This window comes from Pectinophora gossypiella, chromosome 21 (assembly GCF_024362695.1).
Source record: "Pectinophora gossypiella chromosome 21, ilPecGoss1.1, whole genome shotgun sequence".
In the NCBI taxonomy this organism is placed as follows: domain Eukaryota; kingdom Metazoa; phylum Arthropoda; class Insecta; order Lepidoptera; family Gelechiidae; genus Pectinophora; species Pectinophora gossypiella.
The window spans coordinates 2,970,495-2,997,154 of NC_065424.1; the positions used below are offsets into that span (position 1 = coordinate 2,970,495).

Here is a 26,660-nt window from a genome sequence, read left to right on the forward strand (position 1 = left end):
CAACTTCAATACGTCAAGTAATTTTCATTTCATTTTCAAAATATTTGCTTTGTTTGTCATAATTTAATGAATATTGTTCAGTATAAATATAATTTACGTATGTTTAGTGAAGTAACAATATACCTAGTTAATTTATGAACTGTGAAAGACTTGTTGCCGTATGGGACTTTTGTGATTATAGTAAAACTTCAGTGATGTGTTAGATTTTTATGTATATTTTTATCTAACAATGGGGAATCAACTTGTGGGTGTAGCTCCATCGCAGATCTACCCCGTAGAGCATTACCTGAGCGACCATGTGGACCTTACGTTTGACCAAAGGTAAAAAAAAAATACCACGCCAATGTTTATTGTGCCTCCTTTCACCATGTTGAATGATCAGCTGTTTACTCTCTATGATTTGATTTTGTTCATAAAATATTAATTAAATTTACTTTTACACAAAAAAATACTTTTAAATTAGCTAATTTAACAATATTTTATGTCTTAAACAGTCAAACTGTTTTATGTGTGCCATAAGCACAAAAGGGCAGGGCAGGTTTAGGGTTTTGGTGTTGCATAGTTTGCTATGCAACAAAGACTCAAATGTGGGCTAAAATATAGATAGATAGATAGATATAGCCTTTATTATGGACTTATTGTAACAATTTTTTTTTTTTTTTTTTTTTTAGCTTATACATAATATTAAAAAAGAAATAAAGATGTGTTTAATTATGCTCTTCGTCCATTTGTCTTTTGACAAAGGCCTCCTCCAGCTCTTTCCACTTATCCCTGTCTCTCGCCAGCCTTCTCCACATATTTCCTGCTGTATTTTTTATCTCTTCTTCCCATCTCTTAATTGGTCTTCCTCTCTTTCTTGTTCCGTATCTGGGGTACCACTCGGTTACGTCTTTTGTCCATTTCTCAATTTTTTCTCGCATCATATGTCCAGTCCAACGCCATTTGATTTTTCTTATGTGTTCTGTTATGTCTTTGACCTTCGTCTTTTTCCTTATATCGGTCAGTCTCACTCTGTCTTTTCTTCTAACTTTTAGGATGCTCCTCTCCATACTGTTCTGACAAACTTGAATTTTTTTGGCTTGAACTTTCGTAAGAGACCATGTTTGACATCCATACGATAGACAAGGCAGAATGCAAGAGTTGAAGATTTTTGCTTTCGAGTGCATGGAAAAATAACTGTCCTTCATTATTTCTCTGAGAGACCAGTATCTTTTCCATCCCGACGATATCCTTTGTTGCACTTCTTTGTTCATTTGATCTTTTGGTGATATGATCTGACCCAGATATGTGTAGCTCTCTATGAACTCAATCTCTTCGTTGTCTACCATAATCCTAGTTGGTGTCTGATTAGTCATTAGTTTCGTTTTACTTGTATTCATTGTTAAACCCGCAGCTCTGCTTTGTGTAGCTAGTTGTTGTAGCATTACCTGCAGATTCTCTGGTGTTTCAGTGATTAAAATGAGGTCATCTGCGAATCTAAGATGGTTTATCTTTTTGCCATTTATATTGATTCCAAACTTATCCCAGTTTAGTTCTCTGAATATATTTTCTAACACAGCTGAGAAGAGCTTTGGTGAGAGTGGGTCTCCCTGTCGTACAAATAAAATATAGCTTATCTTATTTATTTATTATCAAATAAGTTATATTGATTAATTAGTTAGGTATATTTATTGTAATTCTCTAAAACAATAATTATAGTGTAGATTTTCATTTGAGAATAATAACAATTCGGACTGTGTAAATGGGCTACTACTGATAACATTCTACTTGCTTCAAACTGATATTGATTGTAAATACTGCTAAGTATGTCATACCATTGCTAAGTGGACTTATCTGGGTATACATTAACGATTAAACCCTATGAGCTCTTAATTTAAACTATATAATATAAAAGCGACATACCACTCACTTATTAATCACGAAATTTTAGAATCCATAAATGGATTTAGGATCTAGATACTCCCTAAGACAGCATTTTGCGACATTCAACCACTAAGGTGTTAAATTCAAATTCAAAAATATCTTTATTCAATAGGTAACATAGTTACACTTCGAATCGTAATTTTTTACATACAGAATGGCCCCGATTCCTGCAGACACCGCCTAATTTTATTTTAAGTTATATCCGTCATTTTCATATCCGTCGAAAAGGAAAGGGACGGATGATTGACAGCTCTTAATTTTAGGAAGAATGAGTAAATTAATGTGTCGGTTATTGACTGACGTAAAATTTTTAGACGGTTGGTTTAGATTTGTGCTTAAAATTGACGTGTGTTCCATAAATTTTATGCTTGTCGATTACCCGTCCCTTTCCTTTTCGGCGGATAAGAAAATGACAGATATAACTTAAAATAAAATTAGATGGTATTTACAGGAATTAGCACCAATGTCTCATCTGCCTAAAACTACTGTAGCTTCTCACAACAAAAAAGGGGTTGAAAGTTTTTATGAAACTTTGTCATTTAAGTTTAAAATCAAATTGCGGACCGATGCACACACAACACAATAAAAATATTTTTTATGTTATGATAATTATTTATTTACATTTCACGACTTTACAGTGCCGAAGCGCCAATGCGCCGTGACACTTTCAATATAAACAATAATATAATTAGACACATGAAACTTAGGTGTAAACAATATAAAAACATAATTACTTAATTTTCACACATCATTCATCATCTCATAGTATCTCAGACACTCGCGACACACATACTTCCACTCACTCACAAACAGATCACACTCTGGTGCTGATGCAAGGAGTGCATTAAACATGTGCACGGCACGGAGGAGTGGCGAGTGTGTGCGCGCCACAGTGCGCGCCGCCGATATGGCCAGCAGCGGGTGGCTGCGCGGCCGCAGGTTGTGGGTATATACATTAGTAGTATCTGGTAGACAACTGGTCTATTCATATCATCATATAACAACAAAACAGCTAAACAGCTCATATACGTCCCACTGCTGGGCGCAGGCCTCCCGTCAACAGAGGGCATGTGAGCTGCTCCACTTTGGGTTAGAGGAGATGTTTGCGCTAGTAGTCATATCACTTAAAACACATAATACCGTGTTCTTACCGTGTTAGGCTGCGTTTCCACTGACGCGGAGCTGTGCGGATATGAGCGGAGATGTGCAGGAATCGACCAATCACTGTGAGGGAGAGAGTGACAAAGCGTCTTCGTTTTTCGCTCTCTCGAACGCTGTGATTGGTCAAATCCTCACATCTCCGCTCTTCTCCGCGAGTGGAAACCCGGCCTTAATCAGGGCTATGAGACTCCCGATATTTTAACGCGGTAAGAACCCTGTATTGGGTGTTTTAATTATGATAATGACCACGTAAACCTCAAACAATGTCATATCACTTATTTCCACATTATCCTTTCAGCTTGGGTTCCACACGATTCCTAAAGGTGGCGCGGGCGCGGTCCCGCGAGGGTCTGGTGGTAGTCAAGGTGTTTGCGGTCCACGACCCGTCGCTGCCTCTCGCTGAACACAAGGAGAGGATACTGAAGATTAAGGAGCAACTCGCTTCGGCATTCAACTGTCTCCCTTTTCAGAGGGTTATTGTAAGTACATTACAAAGTACAAAATTTGTTGTTTGTTGAAAAAAGCCACAATGGTCACAAATAGTCAGAAACAGATTTGAATTTTAAAATAGAACAGTTGCCGTAACTCAAAACGTAATATAAAATGATTATCACATGTTCAGCGGTGATGGAAAACAACGCGAGGAATCCCACATTCCCGAGAAATACGTTACGAACGTTTGTGAACTAACCGGTAAACGAACCCCGTGAATACGGGATAACGCTAGGGAGACAATGAACGATAGCCTTCATTTCCACTTACATCAGTAAGTAGTAAACGGGACCAACGGCTTAACGTGCCTTGCGGATCATCTTTTGGACAATCAGGTGATCAGCATGTAACGTTCTAACAAAAGTAAGAATCACAAAGTGATTTTTGTGATATGTTCCCACCGGGATTTGAACTCGGGACCTCCTGACGACATCTTTCTTCACAGCTAACAGACAAAGCTGGGCTCCTGATGCGCGAGTACTGCAAATGCAGCGTTTACGACCGCATGTCCACGCGGCCATTCCTCACTACACTTGAGAAGAAGTGGATCACCTTCCAAGTGCTTTACGCCCTGCATCGGATGCACAAGCTCGGCATCTGTCATGGGGATATTAAGGTGAGGATTTATTAGCCAATTTCCAAAAACAAAGTTCTCAATTTTGTGCTGGTGAGAGTGGGTATTGAAATCAAATCAAATATACTATATTGCACAGAACTAAATTTCAACAATCAAACATAACACATGAATACAGTAGGTACAATTTGGGCGGCCTTATTGCATATTTTGGGTATTCGGACTCATGGTATAAGAGGTATGCTCAATCCTATGAAGCCTGCCATTGCTAGCCCTATTATGACGTAAGTGGTACCGTTAAATTGATATCTCCAACATTCCAAAGACGTAAATGTTATTATTGAAAATTAATCGAATTACTGACTAATGTATTTAATTACTATTAATTGTCACATAATATAAGTATAAAAATCATTGCAACTGTAAGTAAATCCTTTACTAAAAGTTCAAAATTTCCTTGCGATATAAATATAAAAACATTGGTCGTGGGTAATTTATTTTTTACGAAATGGCAACGCTGGGTGGGATGACGTCAGCTGGGCTAACCTTGAAATGTTAGCTGTCACTTGAGCATACCTCCTATACATATACCTATAGAGCATGTACCTATAACTAGGTCTGCATGACAACCACAATTTTTTATCTTTTTTTTTCGAGGCTTGAGTCACTCTTGGTGGTTATGCCAGCCACATAGTTTACAGCGTTTAATGATACAGCAGTGTAACATGTCAATGGAGTTGGCATGTCCTATAGGACAAAAACTGCTAAATTAAATAGAGATTCCACAGAGACACAGAGAGGGTTGGTATTCCACCTCACAACCCACACGATAAGAAGAGAAAAAAAGAAAAAAGATTTAATGCAAGTTTAAATAAAATAATGTTGCCAATCCCCATCTCCCCGTAGTTAGAGAACATAATGGTGACGTCGTGGCTGTGGGTGCTGGTGACGGACATCGCCTCCTTCAAGCCCACTTTCCTGCCGGACGACAACCCGGCGGACTTCAGCTATTTCTTCGACACGTCGCGCCGCCGCCTCTGCTACGTAGCGCCCGAGCGGTTCGTCAGGGCTCCTGACCCTGCCAACAGGCCTGTGGTTAGTACATAAACAGCCTATACACGTCCCACTGCTGGGCACAGGCCTCTCCTCATTCAACTGGAGGGAGTGTGGAACACTCCACCACGCTGCTCCACTGCGGGTTGGCTATTATTACGGCTAATATCCGGGACCAACGGTTTAACGTGCCCTCCCAACCACGGAATCATCTTAATTTTTCAGACAATCAGGTGATTCAAGTCTGTAAAGAATGTGTAAAAATGATTATAGTGTAAAAATATAACCAAAAAAATATGTTTGTTTTGTCAAATAGGGAACTGTTAAAATTTAAGAAGACTTAGGGGACATCTCGTCCCTGTCTTAAACTGGGCCCAGGGGTGAGTTTGCCCTTTTATAATTTGATGATGGGTAACTGGGCCCAACTGTTGGGAGAAATAGACAGATTTTATCCTCATTTTTACCCAAATTAAAAACAATTGAATGAAATCTAGATTCTGTTGAAGATTATTACATAAGATCAAGATATTGCAAAAGGCGCTTACGGTAGAGTAAAAATATTGTTTTTTTCTTTTCAGAATGATGACAAAGGAGGGTTATTGCTAAGCGAGTCTCCGTGTAAAGTTGGAGAGCTCGTTCCCAGCATGGACATCTTCTCGGCAGGGTAAGTTCGTTACCATAGATGAATTAGATGTTAGTATGTAGGTAGACATAGGTGAGCTGCGTCTCGCACGATGACCACAGATTAGTCGATTATACGTGTTCCTCACATCGGGCGTGTATCATTTCGCCACCTACGCTCCGGTTATAACAGCTGGCGACGACTCGAACTAATTGCGTGCAACTAAAATATTAGCTTACCGCAATAAAAAAAAAACTGCACTTTAAAAATGGATTAATTCCCCCACAGTTGCGCTCTCCTAGAACTCTGGAATGATGGTACTCCAGCATTAGACTTGCCGGGCCTACTGGCCTACCGCAACGGAGGGGACCGTCCCTCCACTATGACCCTCCCGGAGGGCAGCGACTCTCGCCTGCGCGACCTTTTACACTCCATGACTGAGGGGAACCCTCGCCACAGGAAGACAGCCGAGCTCTACTTGGATGAGGCGAGAGGAAAGTAAGTTACCATTGTTTTGTTTTACTTTTTTATGTTATTATATAATGCTACAGCTGTGGCGCTAATATTTTCTTTCTATGTCTTGCTCTATTCCCCTTCCCCTCCGCTGCAGATTGGTGGTGATACTCCCAGAACTCAGTAAAATTTACGTTATTTTGGTATAGCATTAAGATCGTAGACAGAAAATTAATCAATCATTTATTCAACGTAATTATCATGGATAAACTTGAGGTCAATGAACCGATGAAATCGGTCGTAGATTGCATAATCTCTGCTTACTATAGTGGGAAATAGGCGTGAGAATGTGTGTATAAAGATCGTAATATGTTATTTCTACACAAACATAAAGTGCCTATGTACATCTCACAGCTGGGCGCAGGCCTCCCCTGGGAGGTTTATTATGTTTAACTAAATGTTATTTCCAATTTCAGATTATTCCCTGAATATTTCTACTCGTTCCTCCAATCTTATATGCTGATATTCTCCGCACAACCCATCCTGCCGCCGGACGAGAAGATCCTGCGCATCCACCAGGACATACGGAACATCATCAAGATATTCACACAACCATCAGACGCCAAGAACTACCAGGACTTGGTCGAGGAAACCACTGATAACCAAACCACTGCTACAATAGATTCTTTGCGCAAAGACGGGGTTAAAGTCATGACGGTGAATTCTGGAGAATTTGATGAAGAAACCGACGAGAAAGCGCCGGAGAAGAAGGAGCTAGGACCTGACAGTGAAGGGCTGATCCTGATTACGTCGTTGGTGACGTCATGTATACGCGGGCTGCACCATTGCACGTCGAAACTGTACAGTTTGGAGATCCTGCAGTTGTTGTGCGAGAATTCTAGTTCGGAAGTCATTCTCGATCGGATTTTACCATATATTGTGAGTAAGCTTTTTATTTCAGTAGTTGTAAAATAACAAACAATGGCCCCGCTTCCTGCAGACACCTAATTTTATTTCAAGTTATATCCGTCATTTTCTTATCCGCCGAAAAGGAAAGGGACGGATGATGGACAGCTGTTAATTTTAAAACGAATGTGTTAATGAATGAATCAACTAGGTGTCTCGCTGGTATGCAACTCGTTTAACTGTTTATTTCTGTCGGGTTACTGGTAAAAAATATTATTTTATCGATGTAAATTTTAGGGGATTGTTTTAGATTTCTTCTTAAAATTGACGTGTGTTCCATAAATTTTATGCCTGTCGATTATCCGTCCCTTTCTTTTTCAGCAGATTCACAGGGTCCACTTACCTAACCTGAAGATTTGACAGGTCCAGCCCAATGCAGGTTGGGTCACATACCTCCGAAAATGCGTTTCTCAGGAATGTAGGTTTCCTCACGATGTTTTCCTTCAGCGCTACAGCATTTTTTACGATTTTTTACTTATAACAAGCATGTCTTCCGTTGTAGATCCACCTGTCCCACGACTCTGTATCCCGCGTGCGCGCAGCGGCCGTGCACACCGCGGCCCGCTGCGTGGCGCTGGTGCGGGCGTTACCCAAGTCTGACTGCAACGTGTTCCCCGAGTACATCTTACCGGAGCTGGCGCTGTGCGCCACCGACCCCGCCGTCACCGTCCGGATAGCCTACGCCAACAATATCGGTAAGTTTACTTACAAAGAGAAACTTTAAATCGAAAAAACTTCTGACTTGAACCCGCAGCTCTTGTTAAGCTGGGATGAGCAATAAGGCCGCCAGATTGTACTCTATCATCATTTGCGTAAATTTGTTTTGTATGTTGTGTGCAATAAAGTATATTTGATTTGATTTGATTTGATGAGCGTGTTACAGGGTTACAAAGTGGGTACATGTTATTGCTCATGACTGTTCTAGGTTCAAGATAAATTAAGAAATTCTGATTACTAAATAAATACAGATATCAAACTAGCGAAAAACATTTTCGTTTTTCTAACTTTTTTTAACTTATTAATTTTCATCATCATCAATTTAAGTGCCACACTCTTGTCGGTGTAGCATTTTAACTCCATGCTACTTTTTTAGGGAAAAATAGGGCAGTAGTTTCCCTCTTGCTTATTAATTTTAATCATGAGAAATTTGTGGTCCCTAGTTTGGTTAGGACATTACTGGATCACCTTACCGAAAGTAAGATAATCCGTGCTTCTGAAGGCACGTTAAGCGGTTGGTCCCGGTTACTACTTACTGATGTAAGTAAATAGTCATTACATGAGCCATGTTACATGAGCCTTTGGTGGCTCATTAGTAACCCTGACACCAGGATTGATGAGGTTGGTACACCACCTCACAAACCACACGATAGAAGAAGATCATGCAAAATTTAATAATACGTGCGATATTTACTCACGTTTTCTGTGACGTCACATCGTGCTTTTTCATACAAATTCCATAGTGATTTCGTGCTTTGACGTTTAGTGAAAAGTAACTGATTTGACTTTGGAAACTAACCTATTGGTCAGTTCAAATTAAAACATCTCATAAAAAGTGTCATGTTTTATGAGAAAAACACATGTGCATACATGTGCATGTGCTACGTAATATGTGCATTTTATATTGCAGCCAAGTTAGCAGAGACGGCGGTACGCTTCCTGGACCAGACGCAGCATATGGTGGACAAGGAGGCGGCCAACATCAACTATGAGACAGAATTGTCGGCGCTGCATGAAATGGTAACATTGCACAACTATATTGGCTAGTGACGAGTTGGTGTTGTTAGACCAGATCAACCAATATTCACTGCTGCAGTCATATCTTGGAGCCCGCTATTAGCTACGCGTTAAATAAACCAAATCCAAATAGTAGAAAAAAAGTACTTTATTAATTTAAAATTTCGCGCGAAAACGGTTGGTCTGAAAAAAATAAAAATGTGACTACTTGGAAACCAGCCTATTCAAAAGTCTGTTTTAACTAGTTTAAAACATGTATAAATTATTTGTCTCGGACGTGTCATGTAAAAAATATTAACCCTTTTTTGACTAAGTATTTGTATTGTAGGTACGGTCGACAGTGTCATATCTACTGACGGACTCGCAAGCGGTTGTGAAGCGGGCGCTCGTCGAAAATGGTATCACAAAGCTGTGCATATTCTTTGGGAAACAGAAAGGTAATTTATTCCATACACATAATTACTACACACTACTACTACTTTACTTTTTTATTTTTGTTTTGTATGTTGTGTGCAATAAAGTATATTTGATTTGATAACTCCTGCATGTTGGCTTGATATCCGTCCTATGGTAGTTGCGGCTTCCGAATACTCCCACTTAGGGACGGTACTGAAAACTATCGCCCGAAGGACGATCCTAACAGCCGGATTACTCTACTCACACAGGCGGTTAATCAGCTCGCAACAATAAACATTTCAGACTCTGATCTTATACACAGGCGTCGTTGTCGACGATTTCCCTCATTCATAGGTTACGCTATCGGCCCACTAAGATGATTCATTGTTTCAAATATAATCCCTCTAAGACGACGCCCAGACGCCTGTTATCTTAAGTGGATCATGTAATGAATGCCATCTGAAGCCAACTTACAATCACGCCAAAAAAAAAACTGTGCAAATGATTCACACACATCTTGTGGAGTCTGCACGCGCAATATACTTCGCGCCGCGCGCGATAGCGTAACCGTGCCGACCTGGCTAAACAATCCACCATACTCCTGATGACCAGAATACGACCAGTTGGACATATATTTATATCTCCTGAATCATAGAAACTAGAAGGAAGTACATTTGATTTTCAAGTACATGTTTGTTTGTAACAGCAAACGACGTGATACTGTCGCATATGGTGACATTTCTCAACGACAAGGAGGAGGCGGCTCTACGCGGCTGCTTCTTCGAGCGCGTGGTCGGCGTGGCCGCCTACGTGGGCCACCACGCCGCGCCCATACTGCTCCCGCTGCTGCAACAGGTATACCAACATTGCACTCACATGGTGACGTCATCAGCCAGGAGGAGGCGGCTCTTCGTGAGCTATCACGCTGCGCCCATACTGCTGCCGCTGCTGCAACAGATATACCAACATTACACTAACAAGTCAAGATGCATTCGCCGTAATGCGAACGTCCGTATAATCGAATAAAAAGGATCATTTGCGTCAAGGATGATGTTAACCTCACCTAAGACGCGTTTAGATTCGCGCGGGTTAATACACTAGGGAGCGCTAGAGGCTCTCCTATTTCAGCGAATGAAGAGAGGGATGTGGGAAATCGTTGCTTAAAAAGTTCGTTGTATCTCTTTTCTAAGCTGATTTATTCACGACATATTGTAAACTGCAGGGCCTGACGGACCAATCTGAGTGGATCATCCTGCGCGCAGTACGGGCTACGACCAGCTTAGCTCAGCTGGGTCTGCTGGGCAAACAGCCGCTGTGTGATCTGGTGGCCGAGAGCGCCGTGTACCTTGCGCATCCTAACTTATGGGTAAGCATAACACCAAAGGTTCTAACGAACCAATCAGAGTCGATCATCATAACACCATAGGGAAGGGACCAATCAGAATGGATCACCATAACACGACATGTTCTAACGGGCCGATCAGAGTGGATCATCAAAACACAACATGGTCTAACGGACCAATCAGAGTCGATCATCATAACACCACAATGTCTAACGGACCAATCAAAGTGGATCATTATAACACGTCGTGCTGTAACGGACCGACCAGTGTGGATCATCAATCAATCAATAATACTTTATTGCACAAGAACATATATAAAGGACATAAACATACGAATAAAACATAAGCACAATAGGCGGCGTTATTGGATCATCATAACACAACATGGTCGAACGAACCAATCAGAGTGGATCATCATAACACGACATGGTTTAACGGACCAATTAGAGTGGATCATAACATGACATGGACCGATCATTCTCTGTTGCCAGATCCGTCACGAGGTATGCGGGCTGGTGTCGGTGGCGGCCGGCCTGCTCAACCCCATCGACGTGAACTGTAAGCTGCTGCCGCTCGTGTGGCCGCACCTCACGCACAAACTCATACAGGTAGTGAACAAACAACAATTAGTCTATACAGACTGACCACCTGCTGCGATATTGGTGGTTATCAAATCAAATTATTTTATGTTCAGATAAAAACATCTGTATATTCAGATATAATAAGAATTTGTATGAAAAAGCAACCTGAGACGTCATAGAAAACGTAATAAAATGTCAGAATTATTATTACGTTTTTCTTAATTGAAATTCATAAGTAATTTAAATAGAAAAGAGAAAACGTTTTTTGCCACCTTTAGATCTGTCTTTATACAGGGTGTTAGTGACACCGTAACGAATACTGAGGGGGATGATTCAGACCATGATTCTGAGTTGATATCAAGTGGAATTTTCCGTCGCAAAATTCATGATTTTTTTTTAGTTTTTTAAAATTATTTTCAATTCTATACTTTTGTGATGAAAAATTCCACTTGATATTAACTCAGAATAATCAGCTGTTTCATCCCCCTCAGTATTCGTTACGATGTCACTTACACCCCGCACAAGTACATACTGTACCCATACAAGTAGGTATGGGTGTTAGTGACACCGTAACGAATACTGAGGGGGATGATTCAGACCATGATTCTGAGTTGATATCAAGTGGAATTTTCAGTCGGAAAATTCATGATATTTTTTGTTTTTCTTTTTATTATTTTCTGTTCCATACTTTTGCGACGGAAAATTCCACTTCATATCATCTCAGAATCATGGTCTCAATCATCCCTCAAAGTTTTCGTTACGACGTCACTAACACCCTGTATAGTAATCAGAATTGCATAATTTATCTTTCACCTAGGAAACTACCCAATTATGCATACTACCTAAGAAAGCAGTAAATAGCACAGTGTTGTGTAAATTTATTGTACAAATGAGTTTTGATTTAATAAACCTATTTCTCTCTCTCTCTCTATTTAAGAGCTGCGCTCTTGTCGGTGGAGTAATCGCCATTCCTCTCTTCTTCCCGCCAAAACCTTCACCTCCCGATACGACACGACCTGCACCTTCTCTTTTATTTGTTTCATAAATGTTCTCCTAGGTCTACCCCTTCCTCTCTTCCCTTAAATTTTTCCTTCTATAGTTATAAATGAATAGTGTCGTATCAGGTGGCCAATCATATTTCCTCTCCGGTTCTCTATAGTCTTCAATATGGTTCTCTAAACCTATTTACTTTTAATAAAATTCCAATTATGAATGTTTATATATTGTGTCCAGGTTGAGCGTGCAGAACTTCTTCTGGAGAGTCTAGCGGAACCGATCCCGAGGAAGGTTCTAGACGCCGTTCTGAGACATGGGGACGTGGACCGACTCGTGCAGACCCTCAGAGAACGACGGAACGCCAGGCTCAAGGTAACATACGTACATAAACATCCTGATATACAACAAGTACGTCACACTACTGGGCACAGGCCTCCCAGGAGGTTTGGAGCTTACTCCACCACGCTTCTTTAATGTGGGTTCTTGGAGGTATTTTTTACGCATAATGGCTTAACGTGCCTTCCGAAGTAAGGAATCATCTTACTTTTTCAAACTATCAGGTGATTAAAGCTTGCAATGCCCTTACCAAACAAAGGACAGTCTTATAAAGTGATTTCGGAACATAACTCATAACATACGATTATTATGCCTACGGTATTTTTTTTGTTTTGGTTTTCCCCGAAGGGTAAGGCAAAGGGAACTATGTCCATACAGCCATGTCTTACGTATTTTTTTTCTTGATGATTAATGAAATGATGAAAGGTGATGATGATGAAACCTAAGCCCCCACCCTCAGAGTAGACTCCTACTCCGAACCCCAAACGAATTAACTCAAAAGTCCGCATAAACTTTCGAGTTATGAAGCGGCATCTTGGCACAATGCGAAAATAGGCAGATACACTTTGTTTATCGAATACTCCGATATAATAACATTGTCGCGATGTCTTCCGACTAACTTAATGCGATCATTAACCACAAAACACCACTCCGTATTAATTATTTAGATCATTCAATGAAGAAAGCAACTGTCCCGTTCCCGCCGAAAAGCCTATGCATACGGTAAAATGGCAACACAGGGTAGGATGACGTCAGCGCGGCTAACCTTGAAACTTCACTTTTGAGCATACCTTGTTTTGTTGTACCATGGCTAAAAATACATAGTTTCATGTTTCTCATTTCATAATGTCACAGGTGAAACAAGGCATGATGCCGCAGTACAGTGAAATGGGCCAGCAACTGCGGAACCTGTTCAGGAGATTAGCATCCGACGGTAAATATTACTTTTAAAACATCAAAAATACCTTTTCCCTTTTGTTCTATGTTTTAATAAGCTACTTAACAACCTAGATTCTCTAGTTGCAATCCAGAGGCGGTAAAAAAGCATATCGAAGCAATTCATTTAAAAAAGGCAATATTGCTATTTGCTATTTTAAGTATAATCCGCGGAAAAGCCGATAGTGCCTACCTGGTGGAGCGAGCTGCTGCTGCAGCCAGCTGCGCGTACGCGCGCGCATCAGAACACGCGGTACCGCGTGCCTGTACTCTCCTCAACTCTGTTCTTGCGTCCGCACCACATTGCGACTTGTTTGGAAGTGCGATTGTATGTTTGTTGAGTGAATGTGTAAAAGTATTTGAACCTTTGATGCCTGTTAGTACTGTCCAATGATATATAATAATATAAATATTAATGTGTAGTAGTTTTTGGATACGAATATTGTTTGTAACGCAATGGATATATATCTGTAATGTTGCAAATGTAAGCTTAATATTAAATAAATAATGTCTGTTGACATTTGTTGACTTTGCGCACTTATTTTTATATGCGCAGATGTCAAATAGCATTATTGCTTTTATAAAATGAATTGCTCCGTAGGTTACAATTTGTGGTCTTAATTTTTACCCGTAGCAAATTAATTGAAAGAAATTGAGGATTTGTTGCAATTTTTCCGATACGTACGTTCTTTTTGCATTGCCAGGTATGACGGAGCATGTGGAAAACCAACTTCTTGCTATGAGTGCACATCTTATTAAGATACAAGGATCATCTACACAGGTAATTTTGATCATCATCTCCCTAGCATTATTCCGTTTTTCAGAGTCCGCTTACTTGACCTGAAGATTTCACACACACACACACACACGCACACGCACGCACGCACGTACGCACGCACGCCGCACATAATTTATGGAACACACGTTAATTTTATGCAGAAAACTAAAACAACCCTCTAAAAATTTTACATTAGCCAATAACATTTTTACTAACTTAACTTTAACTTCCCCGCAGCACATATCAGACGCGCCGGGGCGGCTCGTGCTGGCCGACGCGGGCAACTCGCGCTGCGTGCAGCTGGACGCCGGCACATGCGCCAGCGACGCCAGCGCAGACAAGCATATATACCCCGCGCAACACAGGTACATTTGTAGGCACGGATATTCCTTGATTATAATGCAACTCTATAAGACCGGGTGAGAGCCTTCAGCGCTCCCTATTTGCCCGGCCAAGTAGTTAATGCCACCTGCGGCAAATCTACAATAAGTCAAGTCAAAAAAAAATCTATAAGAAGGACGTACATTGACCAAATTGGAGATATCCTTAGATACAGTTCAGTACGATCTACTCCGGCGTGTGTGTATGAAACGATTGATGAATGTGGAGGAAGCAAGAGAAGTGCGTCAGGATCGAAGCAAATGGAATTTTTATAGTCTCTGCTAACCCCGGTGGGAAATAGGCGTGATTTTGTGTATTGTGTGTTTATGTGCAGGCGCAGTCACAAGACCTCGCTCTCACACGACACCCATATGAACACGGAATGGCAACACATGTTCGGACAGTCGCACGAGCAACATTCCACTAGAGGAGGTAAAGTTATTTGCTATTTATTTATTTATTTTTATTATTTGGGACAACAACAGCATAATTACTTATAAATTACAGTCTCGAAATTACAATTAATTGCCAAAAGAGCTATCCGCTTAAAAATACTATACTACACTATACCAACTATACTATACTACTAAATAAAAAATAAATAAAAAAATAATGCTTTATTTCTTTAACAAAAGAGTTTACAATAAAACTAGTGGCTGTTACCTCCTTTTAAGCATGTGTTAGGAGGTACCGCTCTTCCGTAACTATAAATAAAGCGACGTGATTTGTCGGTGTCAAGTATGTACTGGGTGTAAGTGACATCGTAAGGAACACTGAGGGAATTGATTCAGCTGATTATTCTGAGTTAATATCAAGTGCAATTTTCCATCGCAAAAGTATACAATTGAAAATAATCGATAAAAACAAAAAAAAATCACGAATTATGCGACGGAAAATTCCGCTTGATATCAAATCAGAATCATGGTCTGAATCATCCCCCTGAGTATTCGTTATGGTGTCACTAACACCCTGTATATAATGCCTAGATTCCTGCAGACACCTACTTTTTTAAATTATCTGTCTATTTCTTATTCGCCGAAAAGGAAAGGAACGGAGGATTGACAACAGTTAATTTTAAAAGGAATGAGTGAAAGAATATGTGTCAGGTCAAGAGTCGATATCGCAGTCGGCGGCGGCGTCGGGCCCCGCCAGCGCGGCCGTATCGCAGACCGCCTCCGTGCAGCCCGCGCACTCGCAGATGGGGCACAGCGCCAGCTACGTGCAGTGTACGTGCACTAATCTATTTTAGTTTTCTATCACGTGTATCATCATCCTACATAAGCTCACGAGTCAGAGGTACATCCATCACAAGATGAACTAAGTACCCACACCTCACCGAGCTTCCTGTTAGTCCATCGAGATAGATGGTGAGCCGTGTCGCCGTCTATGATGGTCGTCTCATCATCCTCCTGCTCTTTTCCCTACTCAAACGTCCGTAGGGAAAAGAGCAGGAGGATGATGATATATATATATACATCCAATTCAAAGAATTCGAGGTGTGGTTGAAGAGAATCACGTCAGGGGGGTTCAACTTCAACTTTATGGTTGTATGGCAATCGGTCATCATAAAGAACAACCATTTTGCCAATGCCAAGTAAATGGGGTTTAAAATGGCCACATCGAAGTAATTCATCTAAGATAGCAATATTGCTATTTGACATTTGTTTGCATTGCGCACTTAATTTTATATGCGCAAACGTCAAATTGCAATATTGCTTTGTTAGATGAATTGCTTCGATGTGGCCTTCTTAACCCCCTAGCCTATTAAGGGAACAGGATAAAGTATGTCGACTCACTAGTGTAGAAAATAAATTCGTATGGTTGCAGATAGCATGGCGCCCTGTCGTGTTGAACTAAGGAATCTCAACGCGAGAATGCAACAGAAATTCCAGAAATCATTAAGGTGGGTAAATAAAACAATAAAATATACTTTATTTTTTGACGTGGCTTAACGTAGATTTGCCGCAAATGGGACAAGTGGGGAGCGCTGAGAGCTGTCACCCGGTACAAAATTTAAGACAACAGGCCTGAGGGTGCCCAGTTGGGCGCGAACCTCGGCTCAGGGCGTCGTCTGAGAGGACAAATATTTGAAAGAATCAACCCTAATGGGTCGATAGCGATAAGCGCTGCATGAGGGGAATTGGATCGTGTAATAGGTTCAAGATAAATTATTAAATTCTGATTACTAAATTAAGACAGGTCTAAAACTAACGAAAAACATTATTCTTTTTTCTATTTAAGTTATTTATGAATTTTAATACAGCAAAATGTAATAATAAGCCAAGATTCAGGCACTGCCTAGTTTAGGTACCCCTGTACAGTCATGAGCAATATAATGTACCCACTTTAGGACTCTGTCGCACTAACATATTTGACATTTAGTGAGGCTTACAGTTCATTTTATCAAAAAAGTTAATGTGACATGGTACCAAAGTGTATATATATTAATGCTCGTGACCGTACAACTCCTGTAATTTACCTATTTAGAATATTAGCACATTTTTAGTTTTAAGTAAACATATTTGTATTTCTCTAAGTTATTAGTTATTTTAAGTGCGACGTTTTGTCACGTTTTTATGACGTCACAGTGTGCTTTTAATAATACACACCTCTGATAATGCATTTCCAGGGAATGTGGGTTTCCTCACGATGTTTTCCTTCACCGCTGAGCACGTGATAATCATTTATGTTCCAAACATTAATTCGAAAACTAATTCACGTTGATATTTATTTTTTATTCGACATTCAAAAATATCATTATGAATCAGAATCAGAATCATTTATTCAACGTAATTATCATGGATAAACTTGTTGAAGGTCAATGTAACATTTTTGAATTTACGTCATTTCGCAAGGTGTTATGGCTGAGGAGAAGAAATGACAAGAAACTGCAACAGCAACACATCTTTTAAATCAATGAGGGTACATTACAAGTTATTTAATAACTAGAGGAACACATTCAATACCAGACATTTTTATCATTTAGGTAATCATTAATCTTATAATAAGCTTTTTTACATAAAGTAAGCTTCACGTGAGCATATGTAGTAGGTAACATAGTTACACTTTGAATCGTTATTTTTTCGTAGCGAACGTTTCGCATAAAACTACTCTAGCTTCTCACAACCTGTATAGCCGGGGAAAAGTAGCTGCAAGAAATACAGGCACAGGGCTCTAGACGTTCTTTCATTTTCTTTATTATATTGTAGGAGTCAAGAGTACATGGGTGGCGGCAGCGAAACGGTCCAGCTGCCGGCGTCCTGGCGGCCTGGCAACCAGCTACTGGCGTACCTGCACGAACACAAGTACATATATAAAATATTTATTCAATCAGAGCATTCAGGGGATTTGAATATGCTTACCCTTTTTTTATTGAATATGAATGTTGGTACTGACGAAGCCTGTAGTGGATTTACATTCTGTTTATTATTATTTGAGTGGTGGACTATGCTCCATACCATCTCCGGTTGATTGAGAGGAGGCCTGTGCCCAGCAGTGGGATGTATATAGGCTATTTATGTTATTATTTGATTAACATAAACTGCCTATATACGTCCCACTGCTGGGCACAGGCCTCCCCTCAATCAACCGGAGGGGGTAGTTATGTGCTATTATTATTTGATTATTTGTATTAAAATATCAGAGCATACATATAGGGTGTAAGTGACATCGTAACGAATACTGAGGGGGATTCAGGCCGTGATTCTGAGTTAATATCAAGGGGAATATTCCGTCGCAAAAATCATGTTTTCTTGTGTTTTTTTTTTATATTTTCAGTTTTATATTTTGGAGCCCGAAAATTCCACTTGATATCAACTCAGAATCATGATCAGAATCATCCCGCAAAGTTACCGTTACGACGTCACTAACACTGTATATAATGGTGCTAATTCTTATAGACACCCATCTCATTTTATGTTATACCTTTCATTTTCTTATCTGTCGAAAACGAAAGGGACCGATGATTGACAACTGGTAATTTTAAAATGAATGAGTGAATGAATGAAGAACCCGGTCCAATCAAATAGGGTATCTCTTTGGAATGGTAATAAATTTCACAAAAAATGTGACATATTGCCTCCTACACAAAACTCTCCAGGATTTGGTGAGGCAACCCTATTTTTTAGAAAGCGTGTTCAAACAGTGATAATTATAACTCCACATTATAATTAAAATGTCCACATCGAAGCAATTCATCTAAGAAAGCAATATTGCCATTTGACATTTGCGCATATAAAAGTAAGTGCGCAATGCACAGAAATGTCAAATATCCATATTGCTTTCTTAAGTGAATTGCTTTGATGTGGACATTTTAAGCCCCTGGTCCGATCGTGGTACTCGATGACGTAGGGTTGACTGCGGTCCGCTCTCGTACTATAATGTTTCCGTATGCAGGGCGCGAGTGAATCAGCTGGTGGCACTGCCGGCACACAGGCACATGTTTGGCTCGTGCTCCGACGACGGCACCGTGCGCCTCTGGGACGCCACCAGGCTTCAGGGCAATGCATATGTTAACAGGTAACATTCTTCCTCATCTTCAATCTTGTTATCCCCTGCTGGGATGCAGAGCTCGAACAACAGATCCCCACTCCTCACGAGCTTTTGCTAATGACATGCCGTGAGTTTTTAAGTAAGTAGTCGTTACATAGGCCATGTAAGGCTGCGTTTCCATTGCCGCGGAGTTGTGTGGAGAGGAGCGGAGATGTGCAGATATCGACCAATCACCGTGAGGGAGAGAGTGACAGAGCGTCTTCGTTTTTTGCTCTCTCGAACGCTGTGATTGGTCAAATCCGCACATCTCCGCTCTTTTCGGCCCATCTCCGCGTCAGTGGAAACCGGCCGGCCTTTGGCGGCTCAATAACCTTGAAACTAGGTTTGATGAGGTTGGTAATCCACCTCAGAACCCACACGATAGAAGAAGTAAATATTTTTGTCATTTCCGTGGTCAGGTCAAAGTCGATGTACAACCGTAACGCGGGCCCCGTGGTGTCGCTGGCGGCCTGTGAGGGTGGTCAGTCGCTTGTGGCTGCGACACAGGATTCCATTTTTGTATTGAGGTACGTTATTTTACTACTATTTGTTTTGGCTAAACATAGCCAGTTAAAACCAGTTTTAATCAGGAGCAAATAAAAATTATGTATAGCTTTGCCATAGTACGAGAACATTTTTTTCGCCTTACATTAAAAGATGATTTTATAAAAAGACGCTTACATGCTTTTCATTATAAGATGACATTATGTGGTTTTGAGTACAAGAAATTCAAATTCAAAAATATCTTCATTCATAGTTACACTTTGAATCGTTATTTTTTACATAACGAACGTCTCATCCGCCTAAAACTACTGCAGCTTCTCACAACCTGTACAGCAGGGGACAAGAAGCTGTGAGAAAAACCTCGGCACAGGGCCCTAGACGTTCTTTAAAAAAAATAACAAAAAATATTAAGACATTTGAGGATAAGGCCCATAACATGCCCGCGCACGGCGTATTTTAAACGCGCAGGCTACGCGCATATTCGGAATTCAAACGCGACCTCTACTGCGCGTAGTTATACACGCAGATACAGCGATACAGTTTGTATCGCTTCAAACGGCGTATCATTAATGCAAACGCAACAATTATCGCGTTCCTGAAACGCGCGTCGTCTACGCGTTTAAAGTACGCCGTGTGCTATGAGCCTAAGACGAGGGTGTGTGGTGTCAGGCTGGACAGCGCGTCGTCCCGGCTGTCGCTGTCGCAGGGCCGGCAGCTGGACGCGGGCGGCGAGGGCTGCGCGGCGGCCGCCAGCGCGGGCGGCGTGCACGCCGGCGTCATCTCCTACGCCACGCTCGCCAACACCGTGCTCGGCTGGGACCTGCGCGCGCCTGGTGCGCTCCTTGTATCTTATACACTACCGTTGCCGAACTGCCGATAGTTTCACTCCCTCATTCACCGCTTATCGCTATCGACCCACTACGGTCGATTAATTCTTCCAAATATTCTTCCTCGACGACGCCCTGAGACGAGGTACACGCCCAACTGGGCACTCTCAGGCCAGTTGTCTTAAATTTTGTACCGGGTAAGAGCCTAGCGCTCCCCATTTGTCAGGCCAAGTAGTTAATGCCATCTGCGGCAAATCTACAACACTATTATACACAACTATGCCTGTTTGTCGACGTTTACAAATGTGAAAAAGATTTCGGCCAATCTGTGTGAGATTTCGGGGACTGTCCAGATACAGATACCTAACCTATACATTACCGCCAACTAGTGGAATTTCTTCTTTAAGAAAAGAAAAAGGGCTTGACAGATAGACGGGCAGATGGTCAGACAACAAAGTGATCGTATAAGGCCGGGTTTCCAATGACGCGGAGACGGGTGGAGAAGAGCGGAGATGTGCGGATTTGACTAATCACAGCGTTCGAGAGAGCGGAAAACGAAGACGCTATGTCACTCTCTCCCTCACGGTGATTGGTCGATTCCTGCACATCTCCGCTCAGCTCCGTTCCGTTTTACCTATTGAGGTTCCGAACTCTAAAAATGTATTGTATCTGAAATTTTCGCATTTCGAAATGTCACAGGTTAGTTAATCTGTTAAATTGTATCAACTAAGCTGAGATTTTGACTTTTGAGTCATGACAGAGGCACCTCACCACCCACACGATAGAAATAGATCAATTCAGCATTGTTTCTAAGCTATTAAGCTAAATAGTTTTTCTAAAAAAGCGTCTGAATCAAATAAAGTGCAATATCGGTTGTACAGTGTCGTAACGCCCTCGCTTGTGAACACTTTTTTTCAAAGATTGGTTGTCGATAGCACATAACATAACACTTCCAACAGGCAACGCATGGAAGCTCCAAGGAGACCTGAAGCAAGGCGTATACACTTGCCTGTACGCCAACAGCTCCGGCTACCTGGCGGTAGGCACCAGCGGTGGCGCCATCTGTGTGTGGGACCTGAGATTCCAGCTGCCTATAACCTCTGTGAGGCATCCTAACTGTAAGTATGATGTCCAAATCATTGTATGATCGTTTTTCTTTGGACGGATTAGTCTTTAAACACCGATAAGAGCGTGGGAGTTTTGTGATGACAGTTATCAGTCCTGGTCGAGCTCAAGCTCAAGTTTTTTTTTAATTATCTTCAATTCTATACTTTTGCGATTGAAAATTCTTTTTGATATTAACTCAGAATAATGAGGTAAATCAGCCCCTTCAGTATTCGTTACGATGTCACTTACACCCCTTACCAGTACATACAGGTAGCCATACAAGTAGGTATGGGTGTTAGTGACACCGTAACGAATACTGAGGGGGATGAATCAGACCATGATTCTGAGTTGATATTAAGTGGAATTTCCAGCCAGAAAATTTATGATTTTTTTATGTTTTTTTAAATTATTTTCCGTTCCATACTTTTGCGACGGAAAATTCCACTTGATATCAACTCAGAATCATGGCCTGAATCATCCCTCAAAGTTTTCGTTACGATGTCACTAACACCCTGTATATGGGTAATCTACGTAGTATTTTGGGAAAATTCCCAATTAGAAAAGAAAATCGGGTAATTGCCTTTCTATAAGCAGGGAGGGAAAATAAATGGGTCATCATCTTCCTAGCATTATCCCGTTTCTCACAGGGTCCGCTTACCTAACCTGAACATTTGACAAGTACGTTCTTTACAGAAGCGACTGCCTGTCTGATCTTCCAACCCGCGAAGGGAAAAGCCCAATACAGGTTAGGTCACATACCTCTGAAAATGCATTTCTCGGGAATGGGTTTCCTCACGATGTTTTTCTTCACCGCTGAGCACGTGATAATCATTTATGATCGAAACATGAATTATTATTGTTATATTAGTTACAATCCAGCACCAACCAATGATTGTCATTGGTTTAGGCCTGTGCTGGATTGTAACCTGCGACCTCAAAATGAGAGGCAAGCGATCTACCAACTGGGCTACCACGGATATTTTTAATCATGATACTTGTGTTGGAAATGTCTCGTAACTTCCCTTAGGTCTTGCTAATAAGGTTAAGTTAAAGTTCAACTTGGTTTACAATTTCATTAAGTGTTTAGGATTACTTATGAGATAAAAAATAGAAACATTCAAAAGATTTTCTTAAAGTATTTATGGTAAAGAATAAATTTTAAGCTAAAGTGTATTTAGAGAAGTGTGTGTGCGTGCGTGGGTGTGAGCGTGAACGCGTGCGTGCGTGCGTGCGTGTGCATATGTTGGTGTATGTAAGTGTGAAAGTGTGAATGACAGTGATGCCACGTATAGTTTGTTTTGGACGCGTCCGCAGCGGAGCGCGTGCGGCGCATCGTGGGCAGCGGCGGCGGGTCGCGCGTGTGGGCGGCGGGCGGGCGCGACGCGGGCGCCTGGTGCCTCGAGTCCACGCAGCGCACGCACGCGCTGTGGCCCTGCACCAACTCGCCGCAGCCGCTGCACTACACCGCCACCGTCAGTTCTACCACAAACTACTTTTTATTACCTAATTTAGGCCCCTCGCGGCGAGTCTTATCGCGATACGGTCGCTAGATAGCGGCCACCGGAGTCCAATGGTTTGAGCGTTGGGCTCACGATCCAGAGGTCCCGGGTTCAAATCCCGGTGGAGACACATCACAAAAATCACTTCGTGATCCCTACATAAATCATTTACTAAAAGTTCAAAATTTATTTGCAAAGTAAATATAAAAACATTGGTTGTGGGTGATTTATTTTTTACGAAATGGCAACACAGGGTGGGATGACGTCAGCTGGGCTAACCTTGAAATGTTAGCTGTCACTTTTGAGCATATCTGGTTTTCTTATACCATGAGTGTAATAAGGCACGTTTTTTCCTTGTAAATGTGTATATAGGACTGCGCCCTATTACATGGGTCTTAAACTTAGCTGGCGAAGAGTGCGTGTTTAAATATACTACTACGGGAATACAGACGTAGTGCTATGTTATGTTATGTGAAATGTAAATATGTGTGATTGATTTATCAATTCCACAGGCATCGCACTACATAAGCGCGGCGTACTACGGCGTGCGGGGTGGGCAGCGGTTCGTGGTGACGGGCGGGTCGGACCAGCGCGTGCGCTACTGGGACCTCGAGCACCCCGACGACTCGTACGTGCTGCTGCACGCGCCGCACGACCCGCTCAAATACAACCCGCAGGCGCTCAAATACAGGTCGGTGCCAGCTATACTGTACTCCCGTAAAGGCCAATTAGTCACCCCGAAATAAAAATCTCTGTACTAAACTCTTTATTGTACAACAATGATAAAAAGATAAGTACCAAAGGCGGAATCTCTAAAAGAGATCTCTTCGCGCCAACCCTGCATTGTCTTGGCATAAAAATATGCCTACTGACTAAATATGCCTATAGTACAAGGCCTACATTTATGCGTCCATTTCTCTAAAGATAAAACATTTTTTTTTATCTTCATGTACCGTTAGATGGTCAAAGACAAAAATATTTTTTATTAAAAAAAGAAAGTGGCGCGTACGTCCGTTGCAAACTTAAACGCCGAAAGGTGTGGTGTCTTGCATATTTCAGTACATTACATCTAGTCTCGCCGGCTATTTGGCGCAAACTTGGATAAACCGTTTTTGGCGGGAAAAACATACTATAATTTAACATATATATAGGTGCTGATTCCTGTGAACACCATCTAATTTTATTTTTATTTTATACCTGTCATTTTCTTATCCCCTGAAAAGGCAGTTACATAACTGTCAACTTCTCTCTCTCTCTCTATTTAATCGCCATTCCTCTCTTCTTCCCGCCAAAACCTTCACCTCCCGATACGACACGACCTGCACCTTCTCTTTTATTAACTGTCAACTTAAAATACCAAAATGCTCAGCTGAGGTCGACATAACATTTTAGAATAAGGCTGCATTGGACTATTTTTGACATACACTTGTCTTTATAACCTCATAAACCACAGGAGCCGCATAATCGACGGCACGACGGTCATCCAAGAATGCTGCAAGCTGAACCCGACTGAGCCCGTCGCCATATTGGACGAGAACGTGTACCGGGCAGTGGAGTCCCGGTCATTCTGCCACACCGCGCCGCTCACTGACGTGTGTATGGTGGACGCGGCTGCATGCTACCTCGTCACCTCCTCGGCTGACGGCGTCATCAATGTATGGAAGTAGTCATTGGCGCCTATTCGTTCACAAACTTAGCGGTTATTAGGGCTCAAACTGGATGACAGCGGCAGCGGCGCGGCGGCGATAGCGGCGCGGCGTCCGCTGTACCGTTCTCGATGCCAGCAGCCAAATCGCGCGGTGTTGCGGCGGTATACAGTTGTGTCCCAAATGAACGCAATGTCGAAACGGCGACAACGCATTTTCGATTGTAGTTCTTTTGTTTCGTACGATTTATTATGGGCAAAAGAAGATCTGAATCCCTATAATGAACAAAGGAAACAAAAAGGCGAGTTTCAAACGCAGAGACACCGCTCGACTAGAGCGCACCGCTCGTACCCCGCTCGCCGCGCCGCTGCCATCGAGAACACTTCAATATAAATCTTAGCATTTGAACGCGCCGCTCCCTGCACCGCCGCCTCCGCTGTCATCCAGTTTGAGGCCTTAGACTAGTCAATCCTGGCTGCAGATGTAAAACAAATCACAAATAAATCGTTTTAAATGGTTCAAAACTCGCCTACATACATTCTAACACGATGGAGAATACGCTAGTTTCCAACTAGTCAAATCACGGGGGTTAAAATGGCCACATCGAAGCAATTCACCTAAGAAAGCAATATTGCTATTTGAAATTTGTTTTTATTGTGCACCTACTTTTATATGCAATATTGCTTTCTTAGGTGAATTGCTTCGATGTGCCCTTTTTAACCCCCAGTTACTTTTTACTAAACATCAAATCATAATATTTCTATCGAATTTGTATGTAAAAGCACACTGTGAAGTTATAGAAAATCGTGATAAATTGTCGGACTTATTATTACTTTTTTTTTATTAAAATCCATGAAGAAGTTAAGATAAAAGAAAATGTTTTTCGTTAGTTCTAGATCTGTCTTTTTTAGTAATGAGGATTTCATAATTTATCTTGAACCGAGTACACGACTCAATTATTATGGGTGATAAGCTGATCTCTTGTCATCTTAAGGTTCATCATTACCTTCTTAGGTCTTCATATTACTTCTGGCTCTGCAATGGGATGGCCCATTAGAGAGAATGTATTTTTAAAAGATGTGACCGTTTAGGGGACTTGTTTTAAATAGCCCTTCATATAAGGTGTTAGTGACATCGTAACGAAAACTTTAAGGGATAATTGAGACCATGATTCTGAGATGATATCAAGTGGAATTTTCCGTCGCAAAAGTATGGAACAGAAAATAATTTAAAAAAAGCAAAAATTTTCATGAATTTCCCGAATGAAAATTCCACTTGATATCAACTCAGAATCATGGTCTGAATCATTCCCCGGAGTATTCGTTACGGGGTCACTAACACCCATACCTACTTGTATGGCTACAGTATTTACTTGTGCGGGGTGTAAGTAACATCGTAACGAATGGGATGATTCAGCTGATTATTCTGAGTTAATATCAAGTGGAATTTTTCATCGCAAAAGTATAGATTTGAAAATAATTTAAATAAAAAAAAATTGCGACGGAAAATTCCACTTGATATTAACTCAGAATCATGGTCCGAATCATCCCCCTCAGTATTCGTTACGATGTCACTAACACCCGTTATAGTACCGGGCACAGGCCATCTATTGGTTATTGCTTGGACGTCGCTATTTATAAGTGCAATACCGTCCTCAATGGTTGTGGTGGCGCTGTTTCCAATACTATAAAAAAGCTATAAAACGGGTCCCCCTTTCAATAATCCGCAGGCTCAAGAAAATACGCCATTACTATGTCAAGAAAAAACTATTGCATAAGGTTTTTCAGCTTATTAATATGTTGCGTTACATCATTTTGTCCAC

The 26,660-nt window shown here is 41.3% G+C and overlaps 1 protein-coding gene across 1 annotated transcript; it reads left to right on the top strand.

The window, feature by feature from the left end:
• The first annotated feature begins 28 nt into the window (after positions 1–28).
• On the top strand, positions 29–25,857 carry LOC126376463 (phosphoinositide 3-kinase regulatory subunit 4). The gene is made up of 28 exons (XM_050023834.1): positions 29–321; positions 3,383–3,563; positions 4,022–4,192; positions 5,057–5,245; positions 5,782–5,867; positions 6,114–6,323; positions 6,755–7,217; positions 7,747–7,939; positions 8,872–8,981; positions 9,307–9,415; positions 10,081–10,229; positions 10,597–10,740; positions 11,209–11,325; positions 12,532–12,666; positions 13,486–13,564; positions 14,271–14,347; positions 14,582–14,709; positions 15,060–15,157; positions 15,832–15,951; positions 16,553–16,628; positions 17,935–18,030; positions 19,121–19,243; positions 19,675–19,782; positions 20,429–20,592; positions 21,546–21,704; positions 23,008–23,165; positions 23,705–23,883; positions 24,646–25,857. The coding sequence occupies exons 1-28, from the start codon at positions 230–232 to the stop codon at positions 24,857–24,859; spliced, it is 4,128 nt and encodes a 1,375-aa protein (XP_049879791.1). The 5' UTR covers positions 29–229; the 3' UTR covers positions 24,860–25,857.
• Positions 25,858–26,660: the final 803 nt, after the last annotated feature.

Coding starts and splice junctions, on each gene's coding strand:
- LOC126376463 (XM_050023834.1), top strand. CDS start 230: ATGGGGAATCAACTTGTGGGTGTAGCTCCATCGCAGATCTACCCCGTA. Junction 11,326..12,531: donor TCACGCACAAACTCATACAG/GTAGTGAACAAA, acceptor TATTGTGTCCAG/GTTGAGCGTGCAGAACTTCT. Junction 21,705..23,007: donor CTCTGTGAGGCATCCTAACT/GTAAGTATGATG, acceptor ACGCGTCCGCAG/CGGAGCGCGTGCGGCGCATC.